Genomic DNA, 17,829 nt, shown 5'->3' on the forward strand with positions numbered 1-17,829 from the left:
TGTATGTACAGTACAACGGATGAATTCCGTACCCATCCATGGCCACGTATAGAGGCATTTCATTCCGAGGGACATTCAGAGACTGACAATTGCAACTCATGATAAGATTTATAGTGTGCAATCTGTGCACTACATCTTGTATTATTCTTTGTATGTATGTATATCATTAACAAGAAAACAAAAACAAAACAGAATGTGTTCCATAATGCCAATGTCAGTATTTTGAAAACCCTGTTCCTATATTCTTGGTCGTGGTACATGCCGGTTAATGCCCTTGCAGTAAATTCGACTGCTCTGTATTCAAAATAATTTTGAATGGCAGAATTGTTTCGTACATTGTATGCCTTTTAGAGTGAAGGTGATCGTGTTGCAACTTAACACACGATTTTTCAAAGTTGGCTCATATGATCCTAGCATGACTACGCGGATTTAACAAGATGGAAGAAATTGGAATAACTCTCCCAGAAAAAGTAAGTTTTAAAGTGAAAGTTGTGGATACTTTTTAGAAGATTATGATTTTGTTATACTTGCTGAGGATTTATTGTGTTACCAGGTAATAAATATTACTATTCTCCTCTAATATTTTGTCTTAGGAAGAAGTCAGTCAAGATCCTAAACCTACCAGTGCTCCTGTTGTGGGTACTAGCGATGAGTTAGACGTTGAAGATTTGTATACAAGGTACAAGGTGAGATGGTGTTCTGCTAGATTTGCTAATGGTAACTTATAGGTAATTGTATATTTGCATGTATAGCTATAAAAAAATATTTATTAAAGTCATCGTACTGGTACGTCAGTTTATTTAGTTTTAGGTTATGTACTAAGTAATCCGTGAGTCAAATTTCAATCTTTGATAACATAAGGAGATTTTCAAACGAATTTCCAGATTTTCCTTACGTTTTGCATTGTATCGAAATAATGTTATCTCTAATAACGTAGTGTCGAAAAGGTGTTCCAAATTATCTCAGTTGCCGAACTCATTGCAATCGGTAGCACTTCCTTGCGTACGTGTCATTCACTGTAGTATATTGCTGCATTTCTTCATAGAAATGCTGTCATCTACTATCCAGTGTTAGGTTGCTTCCTTTTTATGGTTTCTGCATTCTATATGTAGAAATAAAAGCATTAAGTTAATATTTGAGAATGTGATTTGTTTGCTTAGGCTATAATTTCGGGAGTTTGAAATATAAAAATTAAATACAAACTCATGTTTCTGTTATCATGTTCCCTGATGAAAACTAAAATAGGTAAAACTTCCACAAGCGGGCCGGGCATGGCGCGCCTCACACACCGCTCGCTGTACACACGGAAGCTTGGCGGCGGGTGATGCTGTTACCAACTGTTGAGAAAATGTGACGATAGGTTACAACCACTAAATTAACTTTTTTCTTGCCGTGCGGGCAGCATGCGCCGCGGCGATAGTTAAGAGCCTCTCGAAGGGAGTGTGGGGGCCACTGTTCTCGTGACAGAGCTTGACCTGGATTTACAAAGACAGGTTACAGCTACTAAATTACACTTTTTTCTTGACGAGTGAGTGTTTTTATTTTGTACGGGTTGGTGAGGCGCGCATACGACCTCTAGCGGGAAAAAAAGTTAAATAGACTTCTTCACAGCTGATCGAAGCTGGCCATTGGGACTAAAGATAATGGTGGCAGTTTCTTCTTTCATGCTGTCTTGCTTTCAATTTTCCTATATAAGAAAGAATACTTTTTGAGGCGGGATGGTGGGATTATAGCAAGCGTAGAGGAAGGATCTCTCCTCTCTGGTACTCCAGGTATTGTAAAACGTTCATTTTCAATCTTTACTAATGATTGCCAATACCGGCCCGCTTGCGGAAGCGCCACCCTAAAATAATTTTAAATTGGGCCCTTCTTGTGGAACATGTAGCCTATGATTATGCCTACTATATAGATTAGGTAAAACTGCCGCAAGCGAGCCGGGCATGGCGCGCCTCACACTCCGCTCTCTGTACCACACGGAGGCTTCGCGGCGGGTGATGCTGTCACCAACTGTTGAGAAAATGTGACGATATGTTACAACCACTAAATTAACTTTTTTCTTGCCGTGCAGGCATTATGCGCCGCGGCGATAGTTAAGAGCCTCTCGAAGGGAGTGTGGCCCCCTACGGGGGCCACTGTTCTCACGACAGAGCTTGGCCTGGATTTACAAAGATAGGTTACAGCTACTAAATTACATTTTTTTCTTGACGAGCGACTGTTTTTATTTTGCGCGGGGTGGTGTGGCGCACATGCGAACTCTAGCTGGAAAAAAGTTACATAGACTTCTTCACAGCTGATCGGAGCTGGCCAATGGGAGTAAAGATAATGGTGGCAATTTCTTCTTTCATGCTGTCTTGCTTTCAATTTTCCTATTTAAGAAAGAATACCTTTTGGGGCGGGATGGTGGGATTATAGCAAGCGTAGATGAAGGATTTCTCCTCTCTGGTACTCCAGGTATTGTAAAACGTTCCTTTCCAGTCTTTACTAATGATTACCAATGCCGGCCCGCTTGCGGAAGCGCCACCATAGATTATTCCATATTAAGAAAACAGTACTGCTCTTATGGACCTGCAAAGAGTGAACACACTCCCTCCTAGACAGCCATAATTTCTCATGATTTAGATTTGTTATTATATTTATATAGCATTATGAATGGTTCATGTTTGTGGGTTACTGTAGTCACGTCGTAGTTCTTGAACCATGGGCAACAGCTAAGTGGCCTAGTAAGTGGTCCTGAGAGTTGGGATACCAGTTGCTATGGAATGGGAGTGGGCATCTCGGACATATTCTGAGTCATGGCCCTCCTTTTGCTCAGGCGGCTAGGACTATATAATCCACCGGTGGTCCATAACCCGTTAGAGGAGAGATCCTCACTTGGACTATGTGCAAGTAGGGTAGCATCCTGCTTAATGAATTTACCGAGCTCAGAACATTTTAAGCAAGCCTCGGACCTATGAGAGTAATGGAGTCCCACTCCCATTTGACAGGCGAAGGACTCCTTGGAAACAACTTGGCAAACGAAATGGAATTCGATGGGGAGCTATCAATATTAATGAGGCTTATGGAAGAAAGAAAGTAGAACTGGCTGAGTCAGCAAAGAGGGTTCATCTGGATGTGCTAGGAGTAAGTGATATTTGGGTAAGGGGAGATAATGGGGAAGAGATAGAAGATTATAAAGTGTACTTGACGGGTGTTAGAAAGGGAAGGGCAGAGTTTGGGGTAGGGCTCTTTATCAGGAATACCATTGCACACAACATAGTTTCTGTTAGGCACGTAAATGAGCGAATGGTGTGGGTAGATTTGTCAGTTGGAGGAATTAGGACAAGAATTGTGTCCGTGTATTCACCATGTGAGGGTGCAATGAGGATGAAGTTGACAAGTTTTATGAAGCGTTGAGTGACATCGTGGTCAGGGTCAAGAGCAAGGATAGAGTAGTGCTAATGGGCGATTTCAATGAGAGAGTTGGGAATAGAACTGAAGGATACGAAAGGGTGATTGGTAAATGTGGGGAAGATATGGAAGCTAATGGGAATGGGAAGCGTTTGCTGGACTTCTCTGCTAGTATGGGTTTAGCAGTTACGAATACATTCTTCAAGCATAAGGCTATTCACCGCTACACATGGGAGGCTAGGGGTACCAGATCCATAATAGACTATATCTTAACAGACTTTGAATTCAGGAAATCTGTTAGGAATGTACGAGTTTTCCGCGGATTTTTCAATGATACAGACCACCATCTGATCTGTAGTGAACTAAGTATCTCTAGGCCTAGGGTAGAGAAAGTGAAATCTGTCTGCAAACGAATAAGGGTAGAAAATCTCCAGGACGAGGAAATTAGACAGAAGTACATGGATATGATTAGTGAGAAGTTTCGAACAGTAGACAGTAAGCAGGTTCAGGATATAGAAAGTGAATGGGTGGCATACAGGGATGCTGTAGTAGAAACAGCAAGGGAATGCCTAGGAACAACTGTGTGTAAAGATGGGAAAAGGCGAACATCTTGGTGGAATGATTAAGTGAGAGCTGCTTGTAAACGTAAAAAAAAAGGCTTATCAGAAATGGCTCCAAGCAAGGGCCGAGGCAGACGTAGATGAAAGAAACAGAGTGAAACAAATAGTTGTTGAATCCAAAAAGAAGTCATGGGAAGATTTTGGTAACAACCTGGAAAGGCTAGGTCAAGCAGCAGGGAAACCTTTCTGGACAGTAATAAAGAATCTTAGGAAGGGAGGGAAAAAAGAAATGAACAGTGTTTTGAGTAATTCAGGTGAACTCATAATAGATCCCAGAGAATCACTGGAGAGGTGGAGGGAATATTTTGAACATCTCAATGTAAAAGGAAATCATCCTGGTGTTGCGAACAGGCAAGCTCATGGGGAGGAGGAAAATGATGTTGGTGAAATTATGCTAGAGGAAGTGGAAAGGATGCTAAATGAACTCCATTGTCATAAGGCGGCAGCAGTAGATGAAATTAGACCTGAAATGGTGAAGTATAGTGGGAAGGCAGGGATGAAATGGCTTCATAGAGTAGTAAAATTAGCGTGTAGTGTTGGTAAGATACCTTCAGATTGGACAAAAGCAAGGGAACAGGAAGGATTGCAACAACTATCGAGGTATCTCATTGATTAGTATACCAGGCAAAGTATTCACTGGCATCTTGGAAGGGAGGGTGCGGTCAGTCGTTGAGAGGAAGTTGGATGAAAACCAGTGTGGTTTCAGACCACAGGGAGGCTGTCAGGATCAGATTTTCAGTATGCGCCAGGTAATTGAAAAATGCTACGAGAGGAATAGGCTGTTGTGTTTATGTTTCGTAGATCTAGAGAAAGCATATGACAGGGTACCGAGGGGGAAAAATGTTCGCTATACTGGGGGACTGTGGAATTAAAGGCAGATTATTAAAATCAATCCAAGGCATTTATGTTGACAATTGGGCTTCAATGAGAATTGATGGTAGAATGAGTTCTTGGTTCAGGGTACTTACAGGGGTTAGACAAGGCTATAATCTTTCACCTTTGCTGTACGTAGGTTACATGGATCATCTGCTGAAAGGTATAAAATGGCAGGGAGGGATTCAGTTAGGTGGAAATGTAGTAAGCAGTCTGGCCTATGCTGACGACTTTGTCTTAATGGCAGACTGTGCCGAAAGCCTGCAGTCTAATATCTTAGAACTTGAAAATAGGTGCAGTGAGTATGGTATGAAAATTAGCCTCTCGAAGACTAAATTGATGATACAAAGCTAGAACAGGTCGATAATTTCAAGTATTTAGGTTGTGTGTTCTCCCAGGATGGTAATATGGTAAGTGAGATTGAATCAAGGTGTCGTAAAGCTAATGCAGTGAGCTCGTAGTTGCGATCAGCAGTACTCAGTTAGAAGGAAGTCAGTTCCCAGGTGAAACTATCTTTACATTGGTCTGTTTTCAGACCAACTTTGCTTTACGGGAGCGAAAGCTGGGTGGACTCAGGATATCTTATTCATAAGTTAGAAGTAACAGACATGAAAGCAGCAAGATTGATTGCTGGTGCAAACAGGTGGGAACAATGGCAGGAGGGTGCTCGAAATGAGGAGATACAGGCTAATTTAGGAATGAACTTGATGGATGAAGCTGTACGCATAAACCGGCTTCGGTGGTGGGGTCATGTGAGGCGAATGGAGGAGGATAGGTTACCTGGGAGAATAATGGACTCTGCTATTGAGGGTAAGAGAAATAGAGGTAGAACAAGACGACGATATTTTGACTCGGTTTCTAACGATTTAAAGATAAGAGGTATAGAACGAAATGTGGCCACAACACTAGTTGCAAATCGAGGATTGTGGCGACGTTTATTAAATTCACAGAGGCTTGCAGACTGAACACTAAAGGCATAACAGTTTATAATGATAATGTATGTATGTATGTATGCATTATGAATGGAAAAGGCGAAGCAATTTTTTTTGCCTGTAAGTTTTCTATTTCATAAATACATTCGCAGCTAGAAAGCACAATGGTGGGGACAGGCATCGCTCTGCTGGTTTCCTTCATTTTACTTCATTTTCATTTTTCTGGGTACATGTATAATTTGTTATGCTGTGAATCACTGGCCACTTGTCACTGTTGAAGACAAGTCATCAATTAAGTTATGTCTGTTTTTATATTATCCTACTGTAAATTATTGTTAAGGAAGATTTTGATGCTGTGGTGTGGAACAGAACATCACAGCATCAATTGAACTCCTACAGAAATTTGCTATGATCTTTATTTATGCACCGAGCTCGTTAGCTGCAGTCGCTTAAGTGCGGCCAGTAATCGGGAGATATTAGGTTCGAACCCCATTATCGGCAGCCCTGAAGATGGTTTTTCCGTGGTTTCCCATTTTCACACCAGGCAAATGCTGGGGCTGTACCTGAATTAAAGCTACGGCCGCTTCCTTCTTATTCCTAGCCTTTCCCTGTCCCATCGTCGCCATAAGACCTATCTGTGTAGGTGCGATGTAAAGCAACTAGCTTTATTTAGGTTTGTTTTTGATATTTAGTGTCGGCCCCGTGGTGTAGGGGTAGCGTGCCTGCCTCTTACCCGGAGGCCCCGGGATCGATTCCCGGCCAGGTCAGGGATTTTTACCTGGACCTGAGGGCTGGTTCGAGGTCCACTCAGCCTACGTGATTAGAATTGAGGAGCTATCTGACAGTGAGATGGCGGCCCCGGTCTAGAAAGCCAAGAATAACGGCCGTGAGGATTTGTCGTGCTGACCACACGACACCTCGTAATCTGCAAGCCTTCGGGCTGAGCAGCGGTCGCTTGGTAGGCCAAGGCCCTTCAAGGGCTGTAGTGCAATGGGGGGGGGTTGATATTTAGCTGTTGTTTCTTAAGCACATTTTATTTTTACCTCTTGTTTGCCACCTTTTTTTTTTTTGCAAGCACATTTAACTTTACAAAGGATCATTTAATGTGTCCTTCTATCCAATACATAACATAAAAAAGTCAAACATGTTTCGATTCGTCTGAGGCATCCTCAGTGAAAAAAGGGTGTTAAAGTTATTTACGGCTCCGGTAAAGAAGTAGGGGAGTGGGAATATTATTAATATTACATTGAAAATTACTCACAGGTGTTCAGGACTCCATTTCGAATATTATTCGATCCCGAAATGTTGCATTATTAATGATTTTGTGGGTAATATTGGTAATAATTGCACATAAAAAGTTTGAGGATGTATTCATGATAGCCATCTTTGTTTCCAGAGATGTTATGGTATAGACTGGTTACTTTGACTTTACAGCAAAGCGAGGAACTTCAGATAGGTGAGGAAAGCATGGAAGTTACAATGCAAAGATGTTATTCTCATGACAGAGCTTGGTCTGGATTTTGCAAACATAGGTTACAGCTAATAAATTGTTTTTTTTTCTTGCCAAGCAGGCAGTATGCGCCGTGGCCATAGTTAAGAGCTTCTCGAAGGGAGTGTGGAAGGAGGGCCACTGTTCTCATGACAGAGCTTGGTCTGGATTTTGGAAAGATAGGTTACAGCTAATAAATTACTTTTTTCTTGCCGTGTGGGCAGTATGCGCCGTGGCAATAGTTAAGAGCCTCTCGAAGGGAGTGTGGCCCCCGACTGTTCTAATTACAGAGCTTGGCCTGAATTTGCAAAGATAAGTTACAGCTACTAAATTAGAGGAGTTGTAACATCCATGCTTTATGTTGTAACATCCATGCTTTCCTCACCTATCTGAAGTTCCATGCTTTGCTGTAAAGTCAAAGTAACCAGTCTATACCATAACATCTCTGGAAACTAAGATGGCTATCATAAATATATCCTCCCATTTCTTATGTGCAATTATTACCAATATTACCCACAAAATCACTAATAATGCAACATTTCGGGACCTAATAATATTCAAAATGGAGTCCTGAACACATGTGAGTAATTTTCAATGCAATATTATTATAATTTCCAGTCCCCTACTTCTTTACCACTGCCGTTATTTACATATTAGAAGCTAAAAATGAAGGAACAAATGAAAAACAAAAGAGACATGACTGAAATAAAAAGCAGTTCAATATATATTATCAGCACACTTTTTCTGGATAGATTTACACCCTAGTGCTGAATCAGTAGACCTCGGCAGTCTTCCAGATTCATACTGGCAACCTTTGAAACACAAACTATGAATCGCTTATGCATCGCTGTGCGACATCTGGCGTACACGTTATGTAGTAGTACTCTTGTTGTTTAGGCCCTACACAGCAAAGCCAAACTATAGAATTCATGCCAGGAACAAGATTCACGTCTATAAATGTTATATAATGTTATGTAATGTGTGTGTGTCACACAGTTGTTGGCTTAAGATAATAACTGTTTAGAAACTTCATATTGATCGATCATATTATTGATTCAATTCAGATTTAATTTCCATTCTGTTAGCAGCACTAATGGAACCGGGAGGGCTCCCTCCTTACTCCTCACCCTCGTACACAAATCTGTCCAGAAAAAGTGTGCCGATAATACACATTTCCATCATTAGATGGAGTTAAAGTTATCCCATGACTACTTCGAACCTCACTGTCGGCAGCCCCATACCTTAATTATGGCCACGTCCGCTTCCTTCCCACTCATAGGCCTTTCCTATCCCGTCATCGCCATAAGACCTATCTGTGTTGGTGTGACGTAAAACAAATTGAAAAAAAGAAAAACAACCTTGTCATTTTTTCACTGGCATTTCAAGTGGAATTACAGGTCCAAACTGTTCCTCTTATGATATTTCTCCTTGCAAACGTTTATGACAGTAGTCCTACTAATATTTACAGTGGCACATGTTTGCTCTAACACGTTTGTCAACTGGAAAAAGTAGTCCACCATTAGCTTTTTCGCACTCAAAGTACTCGCACACAGCAATAACAAGTTCTCGTGTCTTCGCAGCAGGAGCATCAGAAACAGGTATTGTCAGACAAAGTTAAAACTTACTCTCAAGTTCACGCGATAAATACATGCACACTAACCCCTTAAAACACAAAATGAGAAGTAAACTACGATGCTAACCTATAGAAAACTAATCAATAATGAAGATCTTCAAACAATCAATCAAATGTATAACTATATCCTAATACAAAATGTAAGAGAAAAACCTCCCTGCAATTAACTAACCTGAAATAACTTGATAACCTCACAAAAATTTTTATAAAATATATAATGGTGAACATAACAAGACACAAAACACTACACACTTTACTACGTATCACAAAGGAATTGAAATAAATTGTAAACCAATTGGTAGCCACAATGAACGTTGAAGCACCCAAAGCATACACACATAAACAAAGCAAAAAAATAATCAGCAACATGGGTCGCCTGAGCCAATAGGTTTGCTTCTTTTTACAACATGGCATTAGATGTCGAGTAAAAACTAGATCTGGATAAACTATATTAACTTCTTCTTTTTATTATTATGCAATTGATAATGTGGTCAATGTCCACCAGTCATCTCATGATTGAAACCTGTTCTCTTATTACAGAAACTCCAGCGTCAGCTCGAGTTTCTTGCCGTCCAAGAGGAGTACATAAAAGATGAACAGCGTAACTTGAAGAAGGAGTATCTTCACGCTCAGGAGGAGGTGAAGCGCATCCAGAGTGTTCCCTTAGTCATAGGGCAGTTTCTGGAGGCTGTGGATCAGAACACTGGTATTGTCGGCAGCACCACAGGTGTGTTTCATACTTGTGCTGTATTTGTGTATTTTGAAATTGGTTTCTTCCTCAGTAATTCTTTGAGTGCATTCTTTCTTTAAATTGATTTAATCAAACCTACCGAGCTTGATAGCTACAGTCGCTTAAGTGCGGCCAGTATCCAGTAATCGGGAGATAGTGGGTTCGAGCCCCACTGTCGGCAGCCCTGAAGATGGTTTTCCGTGGTTTCCCATTTTCACACCAGGCAAATGCTGGGGGTGTACCTTAATTAAGGCCATGGCCGCTTCCTTCCAATTCCTAGGCCTTTCCTATCCCATCGTCGCCATAAGACCTATCTGTGTCGGTGCGAGGTAAAGCAAATAGCAAAAAATAGATTTAATCAAACCTACACACAGACAGATAGATCATCAGTCGCTGAACACTCGCTGCTAGCAGGCCATTACATACAGTACAGCAGCACCGAAGTACTGTCAACTACTGTGTCTTACCACGCCCGGCTATAGAGGGAAGCCATTGAAATCCTAAAGCACACCAACAGCTTCAACCGTAAGGAGGAATCTGAACGGGTAAAGCCTTGTTTCCAGTCTTGAAAGCTCTAACCCTGAAGGACACAATAGCCGCTGCAGACCAGAAGAAAGTAACGGGTGATCAGCTGCCTGTGTCCGCCAAGGCAGGTCAGTGTACATCGGGCTCCCTAACGCTTCAACCATTGGCCGAAGAACAGCCAATCAGCGACCGCCCCCGACCATAGCGGCCAATAGGCGAGCAGCGTATCATATCCTGCACTATATAAGTAGGTGGAATTACAACAGCACTTCATTCCACTGAGAGCTTCACTGCTATCGAACTCAGTCGGAACCCTTGACAATGCCGAACGCAGTCTTCGGTGAAACATCGGGACATTCGCTCCTGGACCACGGCCTACAAGCCCGGAAAACACTGACGTGATTTGTAACGCCGGCTGTGAAAGCCTCAACTACTATATGAGGAAATTTCAAACTCACTCCGTTGCTTCGAGAAACTACGTAAGAAGAAGGCGCAGCTCTTGTCTTCGCTCACTTTTCTTCTCCGATGCGGAGATTCGGGTATAGTGCCCAAATTTCTGAGAATGAAGAGACCGTTCAGCTCTGCCCAGTCACATCGCATTTACGATAGAACGGAGCGCTCACTTCTGCGGGAACATATGCTCCACACGCAAGGAGCTCGGTACTGTCGACCAGGCGCTTTTACAGCTGCATTATCTTCTGAGTGCCACACTTTCACCAAAGGACTAGGAAAAAAGCAGATCGTATCACCTACTCTTCCATGACTTCGACATTCGATCAGTCGACCAACCGGCAGAAGAATAAGTTCGAGCGATATCAAGAGAAGCGTCCCGCGCCTGAGACTAAGCCTGCCTTGGATACCTCACGGACAATCGTCAACCTGACTAGCCGTTGCCTGTCAGAGGCAGAAACCTCTTTACTGGCTAAAGGAGGAAACTTTGCGATTACCCCTCCTTCGATTCCCATCGAGGAGATTGTCGCGAATACCGAAGCTGCTATTCGCAATTTACCATCTGACCAGGCAGAAGAAATCCACAACGAAGCCTCACGGATACTGAGAAAGGCACCAGCACCGAAGAACAACCTCACGGCTCGAGAGGAAGGCCATCAAAACTCTGAACATGGGCGAGAGTGTACTCATTCTTCCCACGGATAAAGGGAACGCCACTGTCATCATGGCTACTAATGATAACACTGCAAAGATGTCGGAGATTTTTGGACCCAGAAACCTACCGCACACTACCGAAAGATCCAACCAATCGGATTCTTCGTAACACCAATAGCTGTATTAAGGCCTCTTCATTGCCAGACAGTGTGAAGAGGGAAACCTCCAGAAGTGAAGCCGTACCTCCGAGGCTATATGGCTTATCCAAGATACACAAGGACAACGTACCTCTACGGCCCATCGTGAGTGCTATTGGATCGCCGAACCTCGATATTGCTAAACATCTGGCCACCTTACTACAACCTTACATCGGTGGCACACAGTCGTACGTCAGAGACTCAGGCCACTTCATAGAAAAACTCAATAACATCCATCTAGAAGCTGAAGACCTGCTTGTCAGCTTTGGCGTGGTATCGCTCTTCACTAAGGTACCTGTGAATGAGGCCATGGACCACATCGCCCGGATTTTTCCCGAGGACATTACCAACTTGTTCAACCACTGCCTCACGACAAGCTATTTTCTGTGGGATGGCAATTTCTATGAACTAGTGGACGGCGTCGCCATGGGCAGTCCTCTCCGGTGATAGCAAATTTCTATATGAAAAAGTTCGAAGAAACAGCACTCGACACCGCACCACTGAAACCTAAGGTGTGGCTGCGCTTTGTAGATGATACCTTTATGATCTGGAGCCACGGAAAGGAACAACTACAGCTGTTTCTACAGCATCCTAATAGTATTAACTCCAGTATTCAGTTCACTATGGAGACAGAAAACGAGGGAAAACTCCCCTTCGTCGATGTTCTGGTAATGAAGACTGCCCATTTAAACTTGGGACACACAGTATACCGCAAGCCGATCCACACAGACCGCTATCTTCAGAAGACATCCTACTAGCACCCACGACAAAAATACTGAGTGATTAAGACACTAGCCGACCATGCTAAGAGAATTTGCCAACCTCGGCACTTAAACGAAGAACTCAGCCACTTCAACAGGGCCCTACTCACTAACGGGTACAGCTCTAAAGAAATTCAGCGAGCACTCCATCCCAGACGTCCAACAACCAAGAAAAAAGAAGAGGAGCGGACGGCAGCTAAAGCCTTTCTGCCGTATATCGAGAAAGTAACTGACAGAATAGGGAGGCTACTGGAGTCCCATGGGGTTAAAACCATATACAGGCTGACGAAGAAAATCCTGGAACTGCTTAGGTCGGCCAAAGACAAGCGTCATCCTCTCTCCACAGCATGTGTCTACAAGATTCCGTGCAGCTGCAGCCAGGTATACATAGGGACTACCAAACGCAGCATCGCCACACGACTGAAGGAGCAGAACAGACATAGCCAGCTGGGACAGATAGATAGATTCATCAGTCGCTGAACACTTGCTGCTAGCAAGCCATGACATACAGTACAGCAACACCGAAGTACTGTCAAATACTGTGCCTTATCACGCCCGGCTACAGAGGGAAGCCAGTGAAATTCTAAAGCACACCAACAGCTTCAACCATAAGGAGGAATCTGAACGGGTAAACAAAGCCTGGTTTCCAATCTTGAAAGCTCTAACCCTGAAGGACACAATAGCCGCGGCAGACCAGAAGAAAGTAACGGGTGATCAGCTGCCTGTCTCCGCCAAGGCAGGTCAGTGTACATCGGGCTCCCTACCGCTTCAAGCATTCGCCGAAAAACAGCCAATCAGCGACCGCCTCCCACCATAGCGGCCAATAGGCGAGCAGCGCAACGGATCCTGCATTATATAAGTAGGTGAAATTACAACAGCACTTCATTCCACTGAGAGCTTCGCTGCTATCAAATTCATTCGGAACCCTTGACAATGCCGAACGAAGTCTTCGGTGAAACATCGGGATATTCACTCGCTCCTGGACCACGGCCTACAAGCCCGGAAAACGCTGACATGATTTGCTAATCGTATGATCCTCCCCTGCGAACCTTGCCGTGGTGGGGAGGCTTGCGTGTCCCAATGAAGCAGATAGCCGAGCCGCAGGTGCAACCATATCGGATGGATATCTGTTGAGAGACAGGACTAAGGAATGGTTCATCGAAAGGGGGTAGCAGCCTTTCGGTAGTTGCAAGGGCAGCAGTCTAGATGATTGACTGATACGGCCTTGTAATAATACTCAACATGGCTTAACTGTGTTGATACTGCTACACGGTTGAAAGCAACGGGAAACTACAGCCGTAACTAACTCCCGAGGACATGCAGCTCTCTCTGTATGAATGATGTACTGATGATGGCTTCCTCCCGGGTAAAATATTCCGGAGGTAAACTAGTCCCCCATTCGGATCTCCGGGTGGGGACTACACAAGAGGGGGCGATCATCAGGAAGATGGATACTGACATTCTGCTAGTCGGAGCATGGAATGTTAAGAAGTTTGAATCGTTGTGGTAGGTTAGAGAATCTGAAAAGGGAGATGGATAGGCTAAAGTTAGATGTAGTTGGTATAAGTGAAGTACGTTGGCAGGAAGAACAGAATTTTTGGTCAGGCGACTACCGAATTATCAACACAAAATCAAACAGAGGAAATACAGGAGTTGGTTTAATAAAGAATAAGAAAATAGGGCAGCGGGTAAGCTACTATGACCAGCATAGTGAAAGGATTATTGTTGTCAAGATAGGCATCAAACCAATGCCCACCACAATAGTGCAGGTCCATATGCCTACTAGCTCAGCGGATGATGAGGAAATCAAAAGAAAATATGAAGAGATAGAAGATTTGATACAATATATAAAAGGTGACGAGAATCTAATTGTGATGGGAGACTGGAATGCTGTGGTAGGCCAAGGAAGATAATGTAATACAGTAGGAGAATTTGGAATGGGACAAGGGAACGAAAGAGGAAGTCCTCTGGTTGAATTCTGCACTGATCATAATTTAGTCCTTGCCAATACTTGGTTCAAACACCTCAAACGATGGCTGTAGACTTGGACAAGACCTGGAGACACTGGAAGGTATCAAATTGACTTCATTATGATTAGGCAGAGATTCAGAAACCAGGTGTTGGATTGCAAAACTTTCCCAGGAGCAGACGTGGACTCTGACCACAACTTATTGGTCATGAAATGCCATCTGAAGTTGAAGAAATTGAAGAAAGGAAAGAATGCAAAAAGATGGGATCTAGACAAGTTGAAAGAAAAGAGTATGAGGGATTGTTTCAAGGAACATGTTGCACAAGGGCTAAATGAAAGGCTGTAGGAAACACAATAGAGGAAGAGTGGAGAGTCATAAAAAACGAAGTCAGCAGGGCTGCTGAAGAAATGTTAGGAAGGAAGAAAAGATCAACTAAGAACATGTGGATAACTCAGGAGATACTAGGCCTGATTGATGAACGACGAAAATACAAGAATGATAGAAATGAAGAGGGCAGAAAAGAATATTCGCGATTAAAGAATCAAGTGGATAGAAAGTGCAAGCTAGCTAAGGAAGAATGGCTGAAGGAGAAGTGCAAGGATGTCGAAGGTTGTATGGTCCTGGGAAAGATAGACGCTGCATACAGGAAAATCAAGGAAACCTTTGGAGAAAGGAAATCTAAGTGTATGAATATTAAAAGCTCAGATGGAAAGCTACTTCTAGGGAAAGAAGACAAAGCAGAAAGATGGCAGGATCATATCCAACAGTTGTATCAAGGTAAAGATGTAGATAATTTGGTTCTGGAACATGAAGAGGCTGTTGATGCTGATGAAATGGGAGACCCAATTTTGAGGTCAGAGTTTGACAGAGCTGTGAGTGACCTAAAGAGAAACAAGGCACCTGGAATTGATGACATTCCCTCTGAATTACTGACTGCCTTAGGAGAAACCAGCATGGCAAGGTTATTCCATTTAGTGTGTAAGATGTATGAGACAGGAGAAGTCCCATCTGATTTTTGGCAGAATGTTGTTATACCTATTCCCAAGAAAGCCGGTGCTGACAGGTGTGAAAACTACCGCACCATTAGTTTAGTATCTCATGCCTGCAAAATTTTAACACGTATTATTTACAGAAGAATGGAAAAACAAGTTGAAGCTGAGTTGGGAGAGGATCAATTTGGCTTCAGAAGAAATGTAGGAACCCGTGAAGCACTGACTTTACGTCTGATCTTAGAGGATCGAATCAAGAAGAACAAGCCCACGTACATGGCATTCGTAGATCTAGAAAAGGCATTCGATAATGTTGATAGGACCAAGCTATTTAAGATTCTGAAGATGCTTGAGATCAGATACCGAGAACGAAGAATTATCTACAATCTGTATAAAAATCATTCTGCAGTGATAAGAATCGAGGGCTTTGAAAAAGAAGCAGCAATTCAGAAAGGAGTGAGGCAAGGCTGCAGTTTATCCCCCCTCCTTTTCAGTGTTTACATAGAATAGGCTATAAAGGAAATCAAAGAGGAATTTGGAAAGGGAATCACAATCCAAGGAGAGGAAATCAAAACCTTGAGATTTGCCGATGATATTGTAATTTTATCTGAGACTGCAGAAGATCTTTAGAAGCTGCTGAATGGTATGGACGAAGTCTTGGGTAAGGAGTACAAGATGAAAATAAATAAGTCCAAAATAAAAGTAATGGAGTGCAGTCGAACGAAGGCAGGTGTGTAGGAAATATTAGATTAGGAAATGAAGTCTTAAAGGAAGTAGATGAATATTGTTACTTGGGTAGTAAAATAACTAACGATGACAGAATTAAGGAGGACATAAAATGCAGACTAGCACAAGCAAGGAAGAGCTTTCTTAAGAAAAGAAATATGCTCACTTCAAACATTGATATAGGAATTAGAAAGATGTTTTTGAAGACTTTCATGTGGAGAGTAGCATTGTATGGAAGTGAAACATGGACGATAACTAGCTCAGAAAGAAAGAGAATAGAAGCTTTTGAAATGTGGTGTTACAGAAGAATGCTGAAAGTGAGATGGATAGATCGAATCACGAATGAAGAGATACTGAATCGAATTGGTGAGAGGAGATCGATTTGGCTAAATTTGACGAGAAGAAGAGATAGAATGATAGGACACATCTTAAGACACCCAGGATCTGTTCAATTGGTTTTTGAAGGAAGTGTAGGTGATAAGAACGGTAGGGGTAGACCAAAGTATGAATATGACAAGGAGATTAGAGCAGGTGTAGGATGCAATAGTTACGTAGAAATGAAAAGGTTAGCACGGGATAGGGTGGCATGGAGGGCTGCATCAGACCAGTCTATGGACAGATGACTCAAACAACAACAATCATATGATGTACTCTCTTCGCCTATAAACAGGTAGGTAGCGCTGTTAGGGGTTTTGTGCCACATTGCAGAGCGGTATCCTCAATGAGGTGAGTAAGCTGCTGCTCATATTGTGTGAATTTATTGCATTCTGCATCCATGTTATTGCAACAGGCTGCCGTTCCTTCATCCATGACGTCATGTCCTCTATCGCCATGTGATTACGTTTGTTAGGTTGGTACTTCACTTGCGCATGGGTAGATCAAAGAAGGAGGGGCGGTGATTAGATGGAGCTTCAGTCGCCATTACCACGTGGTCGTGATACATGTGCCATTACTGTCAATTCACGTTTCGTATATAAACATTGTGCGGTATTGTGTGCCTAACTCATAATGAATGATTCCTACATTCCGTGTGTATTTATGTGTGTTGTTCAAAATGCGACGGAACTAACCTCGTGAGTGCTTTCAGACTTAAGTATGCCGGCAGTACGTGCAATGGATACCAAAATAACCTTCTATATTATCCTGTGAGTACCATTTGAAGACACTACTTCCTATTCTTGTCACTGTGTGCACTTGTAATGTAATGTAGCCTCCGTTTTCCTTTTGCTATGTGAGTAATAACATGTTTTGTGGGTGGGTCGGTAGGTCTCTGGCAAGTATAAAGGTAGGATCGCTCCTCATTGCTGCTTCACGCATCGTTTCATATCGTTCGTTCATGCTTTTCTGATACCTGAACATGCACCCACGTTCGTAAATTGGGAACCGTAAATTGCTCCATAGGATTAGGTGCGCAGGCAGTATCGAAGCGATCTCTGATGTTGTCTTGCTGTGTTTTTAATTTCCAGTATTTTAGTGATTCATTGTGATTTCTATGGTGAATTTACATCATCGGTATGCCTTTCGTGATGTGAAGTGAACATTTCCTGCTGTACACCATGGTGTGCTTCGTTTGGGTTTTATGTAAATTTAAATGCCACATATTGGTTCGTAATGTCATAGTTTCATCGTGGCTGCCCTTCAACAAGTTGAAGGGGTGAACTATGATGTCATAAACATGGCTATCATGGCAAGTGAGTCGTGGCACTTGGCAAATATTTGTATTTAATAATTAGAAATGGCAAAAAATCATAATTTTCGCATCTAAGTTCCTTTTTTGGACATAGCAGAATTCACCCTTTTGGTTAAGAAATTTCTGAGACCCAAAGTGGAGGTAGCGAGATTGTGTACCAGACCCATGAGTGATATTCCGTCATCTATTTCCGTCTTTGTAAA

The 17,829-nt window shown here is 42.6% G+C and overlaps 1 protein-coding gene across 1 annotated transcript in view; it reads left to right on the forward strand.

The window, feature by feature from the left end:
- Nucleotides 1-249: 249 nt before the first annotated feature.
- The window catches only part of LOC136883565 (26S proteasome regulatory subunit 6B), a 92,148-nt gene continuing 74,568 nt past the window's right edge, over nt 250-17,829 (forward strand). The window contains exons 1-3 of the mRNA XM_067155947.2: nt 250-470; nt 594-686; nt 9,475-9,661. Of these exons, the coding sequence (XP_067012048.1) occupies nt 438-470; nt 594-686; nt 9,475-9,661 (313 nt within the window). The 5' untranslated portion in view covers nt 250-437. The remainder of the gene's footprint in view (nt 471-593; nt 687-9,474; nt 9,662-17,829) is intronic.

This window comes from Anabrus simplex, chromosome 11, assembly GCF_040414725.1.
Source record: "Anabrus simplex isolate iqAnaSimp1 chromosome 11, ASM4041472v1, whole genome shotgun sequence".
NCBI classification, from domain to species: domain Eukaryota; kingdom Metazoa; phylum Arthropoda; class Insecta; order Orthoptera; family Tettigoniidae; genus Anabrus; species Anabrus simplex.